Genomic DNA, 21,176 nt, shown 5'->3' with positions numbered 1-21,176 from the left:
TGAAGCCAAGAAGCAATCAATTGTGAATGGAGGAAGCTGCATCATCCCGACTACCCCCACGACCCTCCAATTTATAGAGTATTCAATGACTCCCTCCAGAGCGCTTGATATCACGCACTCCATGTGGCATAATGGATAAAACCAACAAGAACTTTGACTGAAAGAAGGGTGGTGCAGGAGATGGAATGCTGCAACAACAAAACATCAACGTGTTTAAGATCCCTGTGCCAGTCTATCAGGATTTGATCTGAAAAGGAGTGGACACAACTGATAAGAACTGGTCACACTAGGTGCAATGCTTCAATGCACAAGTGGGGACGCCAAGATTCTCCAGCCTGTGATTGCGGGGCCCAACAACAAACCATCCAGCATACTGTCAGAGACTGTCCTCTGAGAAAGCAGCATCCCGGACCATTCAGTGATTTTGTTAATGCCACTCCCTCTGCTATCAACTGTCTTCATTCAACAAGTGTAAATCTAGCTAAATGTATCTGTTTTAATTAAAAGTCCTAATTGTATAGTTTAAATGTCCATCTTTTAGTGTTATTCAACTATTAACTTGAAGAATTTTAACATATTAGCTTTGTGCCTAAATCCTTAAATGTATAATTGTAAACTGTATGCATTTCTCAATATCTGCTGTTGTCACCATTTGATAAATAAATAGATAAATAAACTACAGTCTTTAACAAGAAGCTTAGTTCTGTAGGAAACATTAGGAGACAAATACGAATTACAAAGAACATCGAGGAAGTGTGATGTAAAATTATGGAAGGCAGACTTTAAGGCAGGCTGACTGTGCCTGTATTTTTACTGGCATCAGCCCCAAATAGTTGAAAATGTATACATCAGAAAGTTGAACACCTGTTGCATAGTTTTAAGACTACTGTTTGATGTGGAATTTTGGTGCCATTCTTGACTACACTAAATTTTTTGGGCGTAATGTCTAGGATATCACTCTCGACTGAAGATAATGCTAACTACAAGAATTGTGATTTTATCTCTTTGTAGTTCTTTCCTATCTGTATCTGATCACATCAACATCTTGGACCATGTTTGGCACTAATAATATATTGTGTTCCTTTTTGTATTCAGCATTTTTTCATACTTTTTCAGTGAGCTGCTTTGCATTGTTGTTCTTTTTCTTCTTCCATCCACCATCCCAAATTCCAGCACTTCACTGGCATTTTTGCGCCATTAAAGGAAAGCATCACAGCAATAAACAAACTCTGCTGCAACAAATTTTATCGCATCCTATATAAGAGTGACCATTAACATACTACCCATGCAGGTTAATAGCCACCGCCAAAATATGGCTTTAACTTAAACTACACTCGTCCAGTTGGAGAATATCCTGCATAGTACAATGGTTGACTTCAAGGACAGCTTCACACAATTTCCCATTTGGATCCTGCTTTTACTGTGTCTATGCTCGTGTATTTTTTTATCTCCCCCCCATGAACCATGGACCTTGCCGTTGGTGGGGAGGCTTGCGTGCCTCAGCGATACAGATAGCCGTACCGTAGGTGCAACCCCATTGGAGGGGTATCTGTTGAGAGGCCAGACAAACGTGTGGTTCCTGAAGAGGGGCAGCAGCCTTTTCAGTAGTTGCAAGGGCAACAGTCTGGATGATTGACTGATCTGGCCTTGTAACAATAACCAAAACGGCCTTGCTGTGCTGGTACTGCGAACGGCTGAAAGCAAGGGGAAACTACAGCCGTAATTTTTCCCGAGGGCATGCAGCTTTACTGTATGATTACATGATGATGGCGTCCTCTTGGGTAAAATATTCCGGAGGTAAAATAGTCCCCCATTCGGATCTCCGGGCGGGGACTACTCAAGAGGATGTCGTTATCAGGAGAAAGAAAACTGGCGTTCTACGGATCGGAGCGTGGAATGTCAGATCCCTTAATCGGGCAGGTAGGTTAGAAAATTTAAAAAGGGAAATGGATAGGTTGAAGTTAGATATAGTGGGAATTAGTGAAGTTCGGTGGCAGGAGGAACAAGACTTCTGGTCAGGTGACTACAGGGTTATAAACACAAAATCAAATAGGGGTAATGCAGGAGTAGGTTTAATAATGAATAGGAAAATAGGAATGCGGGTAAGCTACTACAAACAGCATAGTGAACGCATTATTGTGGCCAAGATAGATACGAAGCCCACACCTACTACAGTAGTACAAGTTTATATGCCAACTAGCTCTGCAGATGACGAAGAAATTGAAGGAATGTATGATGACATAAAAGAAATTATTCAGATTGTGAAGGGAGACGAAAATTTAATAGTCATGGGTGACTGGAATTCGAGTGTAGGAAAAGGGAGAGAAGGAAACATAGTAGGTGAATATGGATTGGGGGACAGAAATGAAAGAGGAAGCCGCCTGGTAGAATTTTGCACAGAGCATAACTTAATCATAACTAACACTTGGTTTAAGAATCATGAAAGAAGGTTGTATACATGGAAGAACCCTGGAGATACTAAAAGGTATCGGATAGATTATATAATGGTAAGACAGAGATTTAGGAACCAGGTTTTAAATTGTAAGACATTTCCAGGGGCAGATGTGGACTCTGACCACAATCTATTGGTTATGACCTGTAGATTAAAACTGAAGAAACTGCAAAAAGGTGGGAATTTAAGGAGATGGGACCTGGATAAACTGAAAGAACCAGAGGTTGTACAGAGATTCAGGGAGAGCATAAGGGAGCAATTGACAGGAATGGGGGAAATAAATACAGTAGAAGAAGAATGGGTAGCTTTGAGGGATGAAGTAGTGAAGGCAGCAGAGGATCAAGTAGGTAAAAAGACGAGGGCTAGTAGAAATCCTTGGGTAACAGAAGAAATACTGAATTTAATTGATGAAAGGAGAAAATATAAAAATGCAGTAAGTGAAACAGGCAAAAAGGAATACAAACGTCTCAAAAATGAGATCGCCAGGAAGTGCAAAATGGCTAAGCAGGAATGGCTAGAGGACAAATGTAAGGATGTAGAGGCCTATCTCACTAGGGGTAAGATAGATACCGCCTACAGGAAAATTAAAGAGACCTTTGGAGATCAGAGAACGACTTGTATGAATATCAAGAGCTCAGATGGAAACCCAGTTCTAAGCAAAGAAGGGAAAGCAGAAAGGTGGAAGGAGTATATAGAGGGTCTATACAAGGGCGATGTACTTGAGGACAATATTATGGAAATGGAAGAGGATGTAGATGAAGATGAAATGGGAGATACGATACTGCGTGAAGAGTTTGACAGAGCACTGAAAGACCTGAGTCGAAACAAGGCCCCCGGAGTAGACAATATTCCATTGGAACTACTGACGGCCGTGGGAGAGCCAGTCCTGACAAAACTCTACCATCTGGTGAGCAAGATGTATGAAACAGGCGAAATACCCTCAGACTTCAAGAAGAATATAATAATTCCAATCCCGAAGAAAGCAGGTGTTGACAGATGTGAAAATTACCGAACTATCAGCTTAATAAGTCACAGCTGCAAAATACTAACACGAATTCTTTACAGACGAATGGAAAAACTAGTAGAAGCCAACCTCGGGGAAGATCAGTTTGGATTCCGTAGAAACACTGGAACACGTGAGGCAATACTGACCTTACGACTTATCTTAGAAGAAAGATTAAGGAAAGGCAAACCTACGTTTCTAGCATTTGTAGACTTAGAGAAAGCTTTTGACAATGTTGACTGGAATACTCTCTTTCAAATTCTAAAGGTGGCAGGGGTAAAATACAGGGAGCGAAAGGCTATTTACAATTTGTACAGAAACCAGATGGCAGTTATAAGAGTCGAGGGACATGAAAGGGAAGCAGTGGTTGGGAAGGGAGTAAGACAGGGTTGTAGCCTCTCCCCGATGTTGTTCAATCTGTATATTGAGCAAGCAGTAAAGGAAACAAAAGAAAAATTCGGGGTAGGTATTAAAATTCATGGAGAAGAAATAAAAACTTTGAGGTTCGCCGATGACATTGTAATTCTGTCAGAGACAGCAAAGGACTTGGAAGAGCAGTTGAATGGAATGGACAGTGTCTTGAAAGGAGGATATAAGATGAACATCAACAAAAGCAAAACAAGGATAATGGAATGTAGTCTAATTAAGTCGGGTGATGCTGAGGGAATTAGATTAGGAAATGAGGCACTTAAAGTAGTAAAGGAGTTTTGCTATTTGGGGAGCAAAATAACTGATGATGGTCGAAGTAGAGAGGATATAAAATGTAGGCTGGCAATGGCAAGGAAAGCTTTTCTGAAGAAGAGAAATTTGTTAACATCCAGTATTGATTTAAGTGTCAGGAAGTCATTTCTGAAAGTATTCGTATGGAGTGTAGCCATGTATGGAAGTGAAACATGGGCGATAAATAGTTTGGACAAGAAGAGAATAGAAGCTTTCGAAATGTGGTGCTACAGAAGAATGCTGAAGATTAGATGGGTAGATCACATAACTAATGAGGAAGTATTGAATAGGATTGGGGAGAAGAGAAGTTTGTGGCACAACTTGACCAGAAGAAGGGATCGGTTGGTAGGACATGTTCTGAGGCATCAAGGGATCACCAATTTAGTATTGGAGGGCAGCGTGGAGGGTAAAAATCGTAGAGGGAGACCAAGAGATGAATACACTAAGCAGATTCAGAAGGATGTAGGTTGCAGTAGGTACTGGGAGATGAAAAAGCTTGCACAGGATAGAGTAGCATGGAGAGCTGCATCAAACCAGTCTCAGGACTGAAGACCACAACAACAACAACAACATTGTGTAAATTTAAATATGGACCATGAACATTTGCTCAGCTGTTGGTGAGAAAAATCTGTAGCTTTTGCGTTAATGCCAAACATGGAAAAACGACTGACTATCAATGGAAGATCGCAATGACTAAATTTCCAAATTAAAAGTAGCTAATTAGTCACATCAATATCTCCCAATTGGGAGTTAAATTTTTCTTTATCATAAGTTTATCCTGACGATATTACTACTAGAAACCATAAAAAAATTAGCCCAACATTAACAATGAGAGTAAAGCCCTCGCAATACTAATACTATATAGTTTTTATAAGCACCAACCAAAATTCCAGGAACATTTACTTCACAAACCACAGAATTATGATTTAGAAATAATTAATTACAGGGGAGGATCAATAAATAAACAGACAACTCTTACAAATATTTGAGTCTAAGCCAATTTACACAGTTTCACACGTTACAACTTTTTGATACATACCTGTTGTTTATTCGGAGACTTCCCAATGTCACCATTTTGCAGGGGTGGTGAGTTGGGAGGGGGAGGGGCAGGAGTTGTCACTGGTGGTGGAGAGATTGGGCCATTTGGTAACCCATTAGAAGTAGCAATAACAGGCGGAGGAGGCGGCGGGGGTGGGGGTGGTGGCACATCACACGGTGAAGGAGGTCGTATTGGAAGTAATGGTGGTGGGGGAGACGGGACAGGAGGGGCTGGTTGTAACTGTCTATCAGGTGAAGGTGGCGGGGGTGGCAAATCGGATGGTGGTCGTTCTGGTGAAACTGCCCGCTGCAATGCAGGACTGTCTGGAACACTCTCGCCTCCAGACAATGCGCCTGCACTTGGGGGTGGTGATAATGGGACATCCACTGGGGGTGGTGGAGGTGGAGGCAATGTCTCTCGCCCTGTGCTTGTGCTGCGGCCACGTGTTGGCGTATTTGTAGCGGATGACACAGTTGGTGTACTGAAAAAGAAACAAAAGTTGCTTTATTGATAAAACAAATTGCTGCTTATTTAACTGCTGTATATTGCACGATTAAGAAATGTAACTTAAATTTAATAGAAACAAAGTACCTCAATATTTACGTAACAAGCAGTCGGATGAAGATTAGTAACGAATGTAAGAACAATTTAACTTTGGAGAGCAAGACTAATATGCACAAACCGAAAACATTATTTATATGAAATTTCAGCCAGTGGTTAAGCTATTCTGTGTTTAACTACATCTTTTGTGTTTTATATTACCACTAAACAGACCACTCAAAGTTTCACATACTCAGGAACAAACTGTTACAACAGATGCTAAATAATTTTAATCATCATGAAAACTCACTTGATGTAGAAAGCGAAGCCACTGTGTTATGTCATGAAATTTTTCAGATTCAATGCAGGACAAATGTTTCTCACATAAGGACTGTGTATACAAGAAAGCAAGGCCTTCATCGCAATGGAATTCAAATGAACTGCAACCAGAGGAAAGTTAACAGTCATATAAATGAAAGTGGTTCCTGGTAGATGCAGGTGCTGTGGATGCATTAAAGTTCAAGGACCAGTACAACCGACCACCATATCATTCTCTTCACATCCCATCTCTCCCCCACACTGACGTTATTTTCTTCAAGTGATCAGGCTACGTCACAGTATGAGCCATCTCTCTTCTAACTTCATAAAAAGAATGACAAGTAAACTTTGACGATTTTACACAAAACTCTCTCTGTGTGTGTGTGTGTGTGTGTGTGTGTGTGTGTGTGTGTGTGTGTGTGTGCCACATTTCTTTGTTGTGGGTGAATACACACATCCTGCTATGACATTTCCCAGGTGCTGTGGACATGTGTACAAGTGCCATGTGTGTTTTCCTACAGTGCTATGGACGTCTGTGAGCGTCCAGAGCTGCCGATCACTCTCTGCTGTTGAATGGTTACTTCCATGTCTCAAAAAATAAATAAATAAATATCAATGCCCTGAATCATTTACGAGATATGATGGTTTTTATGACCAAATGATTTTCAATGCCCTATGATGTGAATGTGCATGTTGTGCGCGACCGTCCATCCACTGGATGTAAAACCCTAACTAGAACGAAACAATGGAAAACCCAGGATGGAATGTAACAATACCAGAGAAGGAAAGTTGGTACTCACCATATAGCGGAGATGCTGAGTCACGACAGGCACAACAAAAAGATTCACACAATTATAGCTTTCGGCCATTAAGGCCTCTGTCAGCAGCACACACACACACACACACACACACACACACACACACCACTCCCCACACTCCCACCTTCTACATGTTTCCGAAAGTTCATAAACCCAACCACCCAGGATGCCCCATTGTGGCCGGTTACTGTGTCCCCACTGAGAGAATCCCTGCTGTCATAGACCAACACCTTCAACCTATTACCCGGAACCTATCCTCCTATATAAAAGATACCAACCATTTCTTTGACCGACTCTCCACAGCTCCTGTCCCTATACCACACAGTGCCCTGCTCGTCACTATTGATGCCACCTCCCTGTACACTAACATTCCTAATGCCCATGGCCTTACCACTATTGAACACTACCTTTCTGGATGCCGTATGGATTCCAAACCAACAACCTCCTTCCTTGTCTCCATGGCCAACTATATCCTCACCTCCAATTACTTTTCCTTTGAAGGCATTACCTACAAACAAATATGCGGTATGGCTATAGGCACCTGCACGGCACCATCCTACGCTAACCTATTCATGGGCCATCTAGCTTACCCAGAATCCTAAACCCCTCACCTGGTTCAGATTCACTGATGACATCTTTGCTATCTGGATTGAAGGTGAGGACACCCTATTCACATTCCTCCAGAACCTCAACAACTTCTCCCCCATTGGCTTCACCTGGTCCTAGTCAACCCAACAAGCCACCTTCCTAGATGTTGACCACCTCAGAGATGGCTACATCAGTACCTCCGTCCATATCAAACCTACTAACCACCAGCAATACTTCCACTTCGACAGCTGCCACCCATTCCATACCAAGAAGTCCCTTCCGTACAGCCTAGCCACCCGCGGTCATCGCATCTGCAGTGACGAGCAGTCCCTCTCAAAATACATCATGGTCTCACTGAAGCCTTCACTGACCATAATTATCCTCCCATCCTTGTACAGAAACAAATCTCCTGTACCGTATCTTTCCAGTCTCCCACCACCTCCCAAAGTCCCACAGTCCGGCCACAGAGGAGCATTCCCCTCATAACTCAGTACCGTCCGGGACTGGAGCAATTACATTCTCCACCAGGGTTTCAATTACCTCTCTTCATACCCTGAAATGAGAAATGTCCTGCCCATTATCCTTCCCACCCCTCCTATCGTGGTATTCCACTGTCCATTGAACCTACACAATATACTCGTCCATCCTTTCACAACCCCTGCTCCCAATCCCTTACCTCCTGGCTCATACCCCTGTAATAGACCTAGATGCAAGACCTGTCCCATACATCCTCCTACCACCACCACCACCACCACCACCACCACCACCACCTACTCCAGTCTGGTCACTAATATCACCTATATCATCAAAGGCAGGGCTATCTGTGAAACCAGTCACGTGATTTACAAGCTAAGCTGCAACCACTGCGCTGCATTCTATGTAGGCATGACAACCAACAAGCTGTCTGATCGCATGAATGGCCACCGACAAACTGTGGCCAAAAAACAAGTGGACCACCCTGTTGCTGAACACGCTACCAAACATGATACCCATCATCTCAATGACTGCTTCACAGCCTGTGTCATATGGATCCTTCCCACTAACACCAGCTTTTCTGAATTGCGCAGGTGGGAAAGTTCCCTGCAATACATCTTAAGTTCCCATAGCCCTCAGGGCCTCAACCTTCATTAGTCACTGTCCTCACCCATCCAGCCCCCTCCCAGTTCCCATTCCAGCACTACACAGCCGTCATTTCACTGCCACACCCAGTCTTTTAATTTATTTTTATTTTTATCCTTTCCGCTACTGAGCCCCTCCCCCCTCCACAGGGGGGGGAGGGGGGCGATGGGGGGAGAGAGGGGAGATGGGGGAGAGGGGAGATGGGGGAGAGGGGAGATGGGGGAGAGGGGAGATGGGGGAGAGGGGAGATGGGGGAGAGGGGAGATGGGGGAGAGGGGAGATGGGGGAGAGGGGAGATGGGGGAGAGGGGAGATGGGGGAGAGGGGAGATGGGGGAGAGGGGAGATGGGGGAGAGGGGAGATGGGGGAGAGGGGAGATGGGGGAGAGGGGGGAGAGAGAGGGGGGGTTAGGGGGCTAAGGATATGAGAATGAGAATATGTGTGTGTGTGTGTGTGTGTGTGTGTGTGTGTGTGTGTGTGTGTGTGTGTTTTACTGAATGCTGGGAAAAGAAGAAGAAACCACTTGGACAATCAGATTCTCATATTACCTTTAAGTTAAAAAGCAAAAAGCTAACAAGGAAAATGAATACTGTGAAGGGAGTAAATGAGTACTGCGAGTGTCAGCATCTATACATTGTAAGTGAATCCTGAATGGTACCTGTTGCTAGAATTGTTGCTTGGTGGTGCTGGTGGAGGCACTGATGGCCTCTGAGACACCCCTCTAGGGCCATTGCTACGGCTAGGGGTGTGATTGTTGGGGGTTGGATAGCCTTCATTGGACAACGTCTGCCCTTGTGCGTAGTGCTGTTGGTACGTTGCTTCATCATATCCTCCAACATAATTTGGTCTGTAAAAGATAAAGTTAGGTTACTAATGCAATGTAAGAAGTGAAGTTTTCATGAACAGGAACAACTCGAATTCCACACACATTGATAACGACAATCATATTTTCCATTATGAAAGGGGCTATGGAATATTCAGTGCCAGAATAACACTATGCGTATAAAAAATTTTATTAACTACTGTAACTGTCTGACATAAATGAATCTGCTTTATGTAAATGGAATACAGTAATGTAAGTTCAGTATTATCAATTATAGCAAACAAGTGACACAACAAAAAGGGATGCAGCGCAACTCTCTCTCTGTGAATGCGATCTCCAATTATAAATATTCCATCAGTGCTTATTTACTATGAATGATAGTCAATGTACAGAATCTAAGTATCAGGGTTGCAAATATTGATTTTATGATAGATGAAAGTCTGTTCAATTATCCATTATCAAACAAAAAGGCTGAAATTTTTAACGACTTTGACTTTGTTCACTGAAAATTTAAGCAAATAGAAATCCATCCTTTCAAGTTTTAGGAATTCAAAAAATAAATGACTAGCTCTTTGTGAAATTTAAAACGCTAAATGCTAACTTTTTCTCCATTTACTAATGACATGACCAAGTTTCAAAATGAGTAGGTGGACTACCCACAATCTCAGCCCTCAGTTTTTGTGTATTTGGTGTTTGAAGTGAAACAGAAGAAAGAGAAAGGGGAGGGGTATTCCACACCATGATTAAATTGCCATGTAACAGCTACTTTTATACTTGGGATGAACATTTGGATTGGAAATATGTCTTTTCTGGGTTCATTATTGCTAATTAACATTTATGCATTCAATAATTGTCATGACACAAATTCCATTTAATTTAAGCAGAAAATTAAAATCAGTGATGCCAATTTGAGAAGGTGCCTTTGATGAATAATGGTTAGCTACATATGGGACAGAGACGATGGTCATACCGATAAAAAACTAATTATGATATTTTTCAGAGACTGTCTTCATTTTGACAAAAACTTTACTACTTTTACCACTGCTAATTTTTACTACTATTACTGCTTGTGATTTTAATTTTTTCTTAACTATAACAACACATCTGACTGCCTGAGAAGCCATCATTGTGGCTTAACTCACATTTATGAGTGAATGAGATATTCAGTACCACAGTTTAAATCTTGTAGAAAAACTCTCAAAAGAAATATGTTTTTCCTTCAACGAGAATGGTTAGTCTCAATTTTGTAAAAACCACACTCTCCTGAAACAATCTGCATAATAATAAAAATAATTAAAACAAATACACAGGGCAGTCAAAATTTTAACTATCACCTTTTAAAATAAAGTTACGTAGTTAGTTTTTTATTTGTAGTTAGACAAATGCAGTCCTGGTACATACTGAAATCCATAGCCACAAAGCCATAGCACACCACTAAAGAAGCCAAAACAAAATGGCACTGCCCTTCAATAATGTGGAGTACCATTCGATAATTCCCACATTTGGCAGCAGTGGAAATGTAGCTGTGTCAGGCCAATTCAATTCAGACAACTTCTTTGACTGTCTGCATTGGCCAGACAACTGCAACATTTCCACTGCTGCCAAAAGTGAATTATGATACATTACAATTTTTCTTCAATGGGCAGCACTATTTTGTTTTGGTCTCCTAGTGGCAACCTATGGCATTGCAGCTCACGGACTGCACATATGTACGAAGACTTCACCTATGTACCTGTAAAAGTTCCGACTTTGCCATCCACATGTCTAGTACAAATTTATTCGCTTGGCACCAGCAGCACGAATTCGGATTACTTGGTTTGTCGCCGGCCACTTGTCACCTTTCTGTTGATGACAAGCTTCAAACACACACGCTTTTGCGCACTTTAATTTTTCCGGAAATCCCCTATTTCGCAGAATCGTTCCACAAACTCGAATTTGCTTTTCAAGTAACTTCCCTGCAAGTTCTACACTGTTGTTAAAATTATCCATGTACAGGTGATGCCACTTTGCATAAGAAGGTATCAATAGTTCCATCACTGTTTTTGCTAGATGTTGTCCAGTGCCGGCATATATCTTTAATGAGGAAATGTATCACGTGCTCTAATCACACAGCATCAAAATGAGTATGCCATATTTCATAATTTTTGACGGATTGTAAACTTTAAAATTTAACTGTCCATGCCATGGTATCATTCCTCCTCCAACTGAGATGTTTCAACTTAGATTAAACGTTTCTTTAAATTTTTTGGAAAAACAATCAAGTACGAATTTCACTTTGAAAAGCTAGTCGGCATTATCCGGTTTATTATTGTTGTCAGAAAAATGTAAACATGATAATATTTGTCTGAATCGGTTGTGAGATATCATTTTGTGAAATATCAGTGTGTCAATCACTGGATTCGTTGACCAGTAATCATCAACCCTTGCTTTTTTTACAATTCCCATAAGGATAGCAAGCCTAACCCATTTTCTAAGTTCGGGTCCCGTAACATCAACAAATTTGGCATTTTTAAATCCAGTTTCCTTCTATTGCAATTTTGACTGTAATACTTGTTGGTTTCGTTGCTAATATATTCAAATAGATTGTTCTCAATATATAATTCTACCATATCCACGATGCTCTGTGTATCTTTGGGAAATATGCATGGACCCGGAGATCCTTCAAATTTATTACTGAGCCTCAGTAAATCATAGTCTGCCTTTTTCATCTGGTTCATCTGAATCAGTTGGCAACCGTAGCGTTCGCTGTATTCTCCTTGGACGTATTTCACTATCCTCCAACGATTCTGTTTCACGTTCACTTTTTTGATATCCAATGTCTTCTTCGCAATCGACGAAGTCGTCCGGAACGACCGACAAGATGTCCGCGCATTCATCGTAAATAATCTTATTGTCTCTTTCGTCTGCCATGATGAAAGCGCACAAGTACTTACAAAAACAAAAACTTGTTAACGTGTGTAGCTTATTGTTACCTAAACAAAACACCAACAGAATGAAAAAGATACAGAAGTGGTGTCGCCAGCCACTGAGCGATACTAAGCACACAACACCACTGTGGTGTCACCAGCCACTGAGCGATACTATGCACACAACACCACTGTGGTGTTGCCGGTAGACAAAGTGTTAATTATGTAATAATTTTTTGAAGTAGTGATTAAAAATTATGACTATGCACCACCACCACCACCACCACCACCACCACCACCACCACCACTAATGATTAGACAAACTATGCCCACTTAATGCCTAAACTTTAAAGCATTAAACAACTATATAGTTCTATTGCGTATTTTTTGTGACCTACCTAAGGCATTTGGCTGAAAGGATCACAATATTTTCCTAGATAAACTGAAGTTTTATGGGATTAATGGTGTACTGTCATATCTAACCAAAAGAACGCGGAAAGTTGTGTTGCACTTAGTAATTGAACCAGTGTAATCCGGGGACATTATTCTGAGTGGGGAGGAATCATCTATGAGGCTCTCCAAGACTCAATCTTAGGTCAACTCTTGATCCTCATATGTGTCAATTATCTTCCATATAATATACAACAAGCAGAATTTGTCCATTTTGCAGATTACACTAGTACTGTAATCAATCCAAGCATACATACAGCAACAGAACAGTTGGTAAACAATGTTCTTACGAGTGTAACTGACTGGTTTTCTGCAAATGGTTTCAGCCTCAATTGTAGAAAGGCACAACTTACCCTGTTCTGCACGTGTAAAGACACTACAACCAATGGTAAGTGTAACACATTGTAAGGAAATAATAAACAGGATAGAAACTTCAAAATCCAAATCAATGCCAATTTTGGGGAAAGACATATCCGTAAGTTGACAAGCTTTGCATATTTAATATTATATGGGATAATGTTGTGGGATATCTCATCTTAAACAAAGAAAGTCTTTACTGCAAAAAACCTGCTGTAAGGAGAATGTGTGGTGCTCACTCAAAATCATCTTTTAGACATCAGTTTAAGGAGTTGTCCATTGTGAGTACAGCCTCACAGTATATTCATAGCCTCAGGAAGTCTATTGTAAATAAATGTAATAATCCACTACAGTTCAGAAGGAACAATGATGTACATAATTACAATACCAGAAGGAAAAAATGACATTCACAGTAAGGTTATCTTTAGCATAAAAATGGGTGCACACTGCTGCAACTAAAATTTCTGGTAACTTATTGAGTGATATAAAATGCCTGACAGACAGCAAAGTAAAATTTGTTTTCAAATTGGAGAACAACTCCTATTCCATAGAAATCATTCTATTATTGTAATGTGTAAAATGTGGTGCATACGAATTCCTAACTCACATCTGCAGATTTTTTTTTTTAAACCACCCTTATAAGTTCAGCATGTAGCCATTACTTTGCAATGTGAATGTAAAGCTACTCATCCAAATCATTACAGTTTATTGTGCAAATTATGCATGCAACATAAAACTAATTAACTTACTCACTGTTAGTTTAATGTTTTCTGTTACACATTTTTGGTGCTAACAGATATAAATGAACCCCATTATACAGCACAACCACATTGAATTTATTACATTCCAATCTAGGTAGCAGCGGGTCTTAGCCATTCATTCATGGCTCTGAAATAATGTTTCCTATTGTGATGAAGTAAAGATTGGGAGTCGCTGTCTGCCATCCTATGGCCTATGGCAGACAGTGAGATATACAAAATCAATGCCTAAGGGGGGTGGATATATAGAGGAGGAGGAGGAGGAGGAGGAGGAGGAGGAGGAGGAGGAGGAGGAGGAGAAAGAAAGAAAGAAAGAAAGAAAGAAAGAAAGAAAGAAAGAACACAAGGTGGGGAAAACAGTAACTAAACTGTTTATTATTTTAAAAGTTATCTCTGTCACTGTTAATAAACTTATCCTACTGTGAGACAGGATGGCAATGAATGCCTTTCTTCAGGGCTCTAAAAATATGGAAATTAAAAATATGGAAATCGCATGGGGTGAGATTGAGACTGTATAGAGGATGTGAAAGGGCTTCCCTGTGAACTTCCTGCAGCATAGTCAAAACCGTCCTGGAGGACCCACATGTTGCAAAGGTTGTTTCAACACACCGTAGAAGTTTCCTATGAACTTGTGCCTGTCTATTCACTTCAGACAAAGAGGTGTCCGCCCGGGTACAAATGTGATTCCACAGGCAACCGCAAACTTATTTCCATATAGGTATCGATCATCATCTCTCACAGTGGGATACATGTGCTAACAGTTATAGCAATTACTTTTGAAACAATAAACAGTTTACTTACTTTTTCAGTTTGTATCATTTTCTTACGACTGTTCCTTGTAAGTCAACTGCACTGAGGACTATGGTTGTACAATGGCTTGTCTCTGTATAAATATCAGCCAGTTCCAATCTATCACTACTATGCAAGACAGTAGTGGAAATTCCTCGATGAAGTAATACGTAAAATAAGGGAAAAGGCAACCACTCATTTAGAGCAGATTGATGTGTGAAGCAGAGAAATATGTAACAGGAAACAGCATTTATACTAGCTTTCATCCCAAAAGTTAGTCCAAAACTTCCTTTCCATTAGGTGATCTGTGCTCCATGAATTGCTCCCAATAGGCGAGTGCTTACCTTTCCCTTATTTCAAGTATTACTACACAAAATTTCAACAAACACCTCAATAGTTTTCAAGTTTAAGTAGGCAGTTCTCTCAAAGCACGTTACATACATGATGATTTGTTGGCACGATGGTAGTATTTCATAAGCATTATCTGTCTTGTGAGAGAATATGTATCAGCCCTACAGAGTTTTTATTATTAGGAGATGGCACTAAAATATTTCAGATACAAAATTAAAACTACACGTAGTTTCAACACTCAAAACAATTATTTTCACCTTATCAAAATTATTCAGTAGCTTTAGTGACACCTCACTTTACTTCAAAAGCACTAAATATATGCAAGTACCCCTTGTGAAAAAGGTTAAAAAAAGATAGAATGACTGCAACAAACCGATAGTATTGCTCCGTAGGACTATGTGGGGGTGGAGGTGCATGACGTGGACTGTAGACACCAGTGGAATTGTAAAGTGACGAGTTGACGTCATCTGGGTATGTGCGCCTCAGTTCAATGCTGTTGGGCCTGGGCGGTCTTGGCTCAGACACAAGCATAGTCTCATCCACTATCTGCATTTGTTGCTGCTGGTGTTGTGGTGGCAATGGCTGTAAAAACAGAATCAGTAGTTATGAAATTATAGACAGAAGCGTAAAGTTCTTAATTTTACGCATGCTCCTGTCATTACTAGCAACCTGAAAAAAATTTGCATTTTGTGGTAAATATTATCAAAGATGCAAAGTCTGCTTCAAAAGGCAACATTGCGAAAGAGCTTAATAGATGCTACTTCATAGATGAACTATTTTATTAGAGATAGTTTGAAATAGTTGCATTTTCTGCATATCAATATCAAAAACTTATGCAATATTTGGTCACTGATATTGCGTATCTTAGGACGAAGCCTAATTAGGAAAAATAATAATTTGAAGGTGTTTGCAAAATAAAAAGTGCCCAAATGCAATGAAGTATCAGTGTGTTCCAAGCTCTAGTGCCACACCAACATTGGGTGGTTGAATGGTCTGGATAAGATACACGCCACTTAATGCTACTTAGTACATAGGACCTAGCTTCTCAGAACAAGGAAACATGTACATCTGTCTGTTAGCAAGAGTTCAAAAGTTGGTAAAATTTGGACACTAATTTGGAAGTTTTAGGTAGCAGGTATTTTGAGCTGTGGTTGTGTCAAATACCTGCAGAGGTGTGGCCTGAGCTATTTCCATATTTATAACACTGTGAATCTCAGCAAGAAATTGTGCTACAGCCATCACCAAATGCTTTGAGTTGTGCACTGCTCATTATTTTCTTATTTTTACATGAGTAAAGAGACTTTGCTGGTACATCATTGTGTTCAATAACAATCCTCAACATTAAAGTGGATCGGCAATCCCTATGACCATATGTCAGTTCTGCTTTCACACAAATGCAGAACATAGGTGCAGGCAGGATTCCCAGCCACACAGCAGCTGGGCTTCTTTCCCTGCACCACTCTTTTCTCCTCTGGCGGTCATGTTCTAGTTCGTTTACTCTCACTACTGACTGCCAGTTCATAATGTCTGCACTCTGCACCATAGCAAGTGGAAAACAACATCTGTCAATGTTTTTTTGACCATGTTCATATTCTTCCCCAATGCGTGAACGAAGATTTTTCGGTTGTATTTCAATTTCTGGTTCTATGTGTAGCATTGTAAGTAATTGGCTACGTTTTGCTGAATCTCAGTTTCATACATTTCTTTGCTGGATGTAGCCTTCTGCTACCTGTTTCCAGTGAATATAGCGAAGAGTTCAACATATGGCATATGGTTGTGTGGGGGTGAACTCTTGGATCATGTAATTTTTACATTAGTAGCTGGAACCATTAATGCATAAGGGGTTATCAACAAGTTTCCAATTGAGGATGTTGCTGTAGCTGTAGCATGTATGCAACATAGTGATGGGTTAGTGCCTATTACCAACAGCGTCCAAACAGTACCAATATGCTGTTATTCTTTTCTTGGGTGCTGAAGGGCAAACACTAGCAGACATTCACTGAATGAAAAACGTGAATGTGGCAACATGCCTGTCAAAAACAAGCACTGTGGAATGACTCGCTCAGTTCCGTGCTGGTCTTGGTTTGACAGGATGCAGGCTCATCTGAGAGGCCAGCCGTACCCATTGCGGACCAATTCAAGCAGGAGAGACACTACCACCTGCCCCTACAGTTCTAATCTCTCCCCCATGTGATCATTAGACCTTCGATCCCTTAAAATTGCCTCAAAATGTTGACAATTTCTGTTGAATGAGGCTGTGCATCAGGCACCTCTTATACAGCATGACACAGTGTTTTACCAATCTGGTGTTTCAGTGGGACGATTGCCTCAATGCTCACGGTGATTTTGCCCGAATGACGTGCGAATTATAGACTGCACAGCCTCTGAATGAAAAATTTTTGGTCAACTGTTGTATTAAAAACTGATACCAGCAGATTTTTCTGATCCTGTTAACAAATACTTTAATATTATTTGTTTTACTCGTCGAAGACAAAAACAGAAGTAGAGTATGGCGAAGTGTAATTTTTTTAAAGCTTGGGCAGTAAAATAACTGTGCAGGTAGAATAAGACAATATTCAAATAAACAATGAAATGCCAGTCAAGCATGGGATTTGACAATCACTTTAAGAGGTCAGAATAGGAAAGAGGGGGGAAATTTGAAGGAGAAAAAGAAAGAGAAATGAGAACACTTTACAAAAATTATAAAGTGTTGTAGATGACTATGTTATACACTAAAAGAGGCAGTAACAACAGGAAGTGGGAGGGGTAGGATGATTTCAAAAGGAAATAATGAATTTTGTTAAGTTGGTACTACACAAATGAGGCCTTGTAAAGATTGTCATACTTGAGGGATATACCTCTCCACTTAATTGGGACTTTATCCCTTCACTTTTCCAATGCTTCGTCAGTACAAACTAGTTTTCTTTTTCCTCAACTTGTTGCAATTCTCCCATATCACATAAGGATTCTACATTTTGTAGATTCCAAGTCAACATACCAATCCAATGATCTGATTAGTTCCAAACATTTTCCTTGTGTGACAAATAGCTGAAATTCACTCTTTCCTTTCTTCCTTCATATCTGTAATTCTTTGAATGGAAGACTTTTTAATTCAAAACATCTCTCACTCTTTTATACAAGGACAAGGAAAGAGACATGCCTAGTGTGATTATGGAATCTCTGCTAAACTCCCTATGACTGTCATAGGTCATAATGCCTCTACTGGACACACTACTTTTTCATCCGTAATATGCAAAGTCAAAATGTAACAAAGCCTGCAAATAAAAATAATGTTTTAAAATTTGTACCTAGTCACGAAAAGCAACTCTGTGGACAAATGTATTTCCAAAACAATATTGTAAACTAGGGATCAACAATGAGGTTTCACTGTTTTAAACAGAGTGGCTTTGTATTCAGAAGGACAGAGGCTCCATCCATCCAATCTGAGAGCTTTAAGGTGGATGATCAAACACCTCACAGCTACCTTACTGCACAAGCTCTACAAGGTCACCTGTAACGATGGATGGCCTCCCGCTGGTCTCCTTATCGTGAACATTTTGGCTACTTGCTGCGAAGTGAGCACCACTGATACACCATCAGCTTGCTCATAAAGTTAGGCTCACAGACCAGTACAGCTGAGACCAGTACAGCTGATGATTAATTTCCACTGGCACTATGTTCTGCACATTCAAAATCTTTATCGCCAATCGCATTCCACACACGTCATGAGCTCCATTTTTAACTACTGCTACGAAGCTACTTGAGGTGTCGGGATGTTCCATAAGCACATGTGCCATGCCGCATTATTACTGTGTCACTTATAAGCTGTGTCTCTGCAACACACAGTTTGCTAGCTGTAGGACAAGTGGAAAACTTACTTTCTGGATGCATGTCTAAGGAAAATCGTTTTTTCCTTTACCACATTGCTATATCAAGTCTTTCATTTCACAGTGTGCACAAGTCTTCACTAAAGATCCCATTCTCTTCCATACAATATGCCAACTGGATTATTACGAACACCAAACCCACAGAAAGGACTGATGTAGTACCTGAGGTGACCGGTAGATTGTCTGCGGCATGATGTATTCCCCATGGCCTACAGCAATCATTAGCTGGCGCTCCCTTGTGTTGTGGGGCTGGCGGACCCTCTTCTTGTGTCTGCCACCCCCACCTTCTGCACGTGGTCTGTGAGGCTAAAAGGTGAGAAAACATCCAGTTAGTTAACACAGACACAAAAATTGCAATAGGGGTTAAGTTTAGTCTTCGTTTCACGAGTCTTTTAATTGTCATGAAAATAATGTACATTTAAGATACAGATGTAGAACATATGTTTAAACAACAAGCTAAATAACACACGAATGTTTGACTTCTAGTTTTGCTGAGTATAAAACAATATGGAATGGAAGAATAATAACGAAGAGATAAACATACCAGATTAAAATCTTATGTAGAAAACTAAAAACTTAACAAATGCAGTCTGAATCTAATTCTCAGCACAACTGCTGTCCTCTGGGTTGGGGAAAAAACCATGCTTGTTTATTTTAGCAGGATCATATGTCAAAGGAAATGTGGAAGAAGAGGGTATATCTTTCAACCTTAACTAGTCTGTCTGGTATATGTATTATTTCTTAAAAAGTCTCTAAAACAAATAGTATATTTTTTTGTTCTGATATCTCTTTCAATGTACATAAATTAGATGAAAAATCCAACTTGGCAAATAAATAAATAATGCATGGGAGACAAAAATGTAATAATTTAAAGTTCAGTTGGATTACCACACAAACTGTTAATTTCACTCTCATAAAATCACTCTGTTTAATTTATATGACTTTTACATTAAAGCACACATTCTCTTTAATTGCCTTTATACAATTTATACAGGGCAGTCAGAAACAGTCTGAAATTTTTTTTAAGGATATTGCAAGCAGGGTTCTGCTGAGAAATAATTATTAAGAAAAACATTTGATATGGAGCACTGTTTCAGAGTTAATTTCAACTGAAGTTAGCCAATCAGATCACTGCGTGCACAAGCTCAAGAGGCCTGCCGAAGTGGGAGTGTCGCCGAACATGTTACTCATTTAGTTTTAGGAAATGAGACTAAAGAGTAATACAAAACCTGGACATGGGACAGTAGCAAGGACCGAACCTGAGCCAAATACTGAGCAGCCTCATGCGCTATCATCAATGCTATGAGAGCAGCTCGCACTAATTGTGCCTGGAAGCCTGCTTAAATTTAAACATACAATGGCCTGACTATCTTCTATGTTAATTAACTCTGAAATGGTGTAATGTATTAAGTTTTTTCCTAAATAATTATTTCTCAGCACAACCTACCCTGCAACATCCTTACAAGTTCTCAAGACTGTTTCTGACCACCCTGTATAAACTTATTCACACAAAAACCACAATGTTAAGTGCACGCAAACTCCAATTTTGCATGCAGCACTCACTCACGTAAAAGGGAGACACATTGCACTTGCCTCGCACATCATGTTTGCTAGCAACAGCTCAAACTGCCAAAAAAAGTGAGAAAATTATTCACTAGTGTTTATTAGATACGCTTCTGCTTTTATTATTATTATTATTATTATTATTATTATTATTATTATTATTAGGTATGTGCACACATGGCACTGCTCATTTCACAAAATTAATCATATGTATTTACTATTAAGCCAGAATGGTGAAAAACCTATCAAGTTAAAATGCAAGTATAAATACTGAAAACACTGGTACTGTTATAAAAACTGTATTTTTGTGTAGTTTGAAACTTCCAGTACCAAGTAGTCCAATAAACGTACAGTTACTCATTACAATATAGTTACGCAAATACTGTTTCATTATGGGCAACTTTCAAATCTAAAATAATAAAAGGTTTCACCTTTTTTCCACGGTCATGCATAACACGTTCAGTGTCTTTCAGCATTTCCTGTCGCCACAAATCAAAGAAGTAGTTTGCATCTGTGTAGAATTTCAGTCCATCTTTTCCGTCCTCCCTGTAGGAATAAGGCAATCAATTAGAAAGTATTTGCATAAAACTGTTAATGAAATTAATGTTAAAAATCATTTTGAAACAAAACACAGTCAGGGTTAGAAACACTGCACACACTGCTGAATAATTAACCTTCCTTTTTTTCTCCATCCAG

General features: G+C 40.0%; 1 protein-coding gene across 4 annotated transcripts in view; it reads right to left on the bottom strand.

Annotated features, from left to right (window-relative positions):
- The window catches only part of LOC126458124 (wiskott-Aldrich syndrome protein family member 3), a 270,241-nt gene that overhangs the window by 22,556 nt on the left and 226,509 nt on the right, over positions 1 to 21,176 (bottom strand). For all 4 annotated transcript variants that reach the window (XM_050094956.1, XM_050094955.1, XM_050094957.1 and 1 more), the window contains 5 exons: positions 20,912 to 21,026; positions 19,080 to 19,223; positions 15,404 to 15,612; positions 9,255 to 9,443; positions 5,215 to 5,695 (listed from right to left, as the gene is read on the bottom strand). In XM_050094956.1, the coding sequence (XP_049950913.1) occupies positions 5,215 to 5,695; positions 9,255 to 9,443; positions 15,404 to 15,612; positions 19,080 to 19,223; positions 20,912 to 21,026 (1,138 nt within the window). The remainder of the gene's footprint in view (positions 1 to 5,214; positions 5,696 to 9,254; positions 9,444 to 15,403; positions 15,613 to 19,079; positions 19,224 to 20,911; positions 21,027 to 21,176) is intronic.

This window comes from Schistocerca serialis, chromosome 2 (assembly GCF_023864345.2).
Source record: "Schistocerca serialis cubense isolate TAMUIC-IGC-003099 chromosome 2, iqSchSeri2.2, whole genome shotgun sequence".
NCBI lineage: Eukaryota > Metazoa > Arthropoda > Insecta > Orthoptera > Acrididae > Schistocerca > Schistocerca serialis.
The sequence above is the reverse complement of the archived record's forward strand: the minus strand, read 5'-3'. Positions and strand labels throughout refer to the sequence as shown.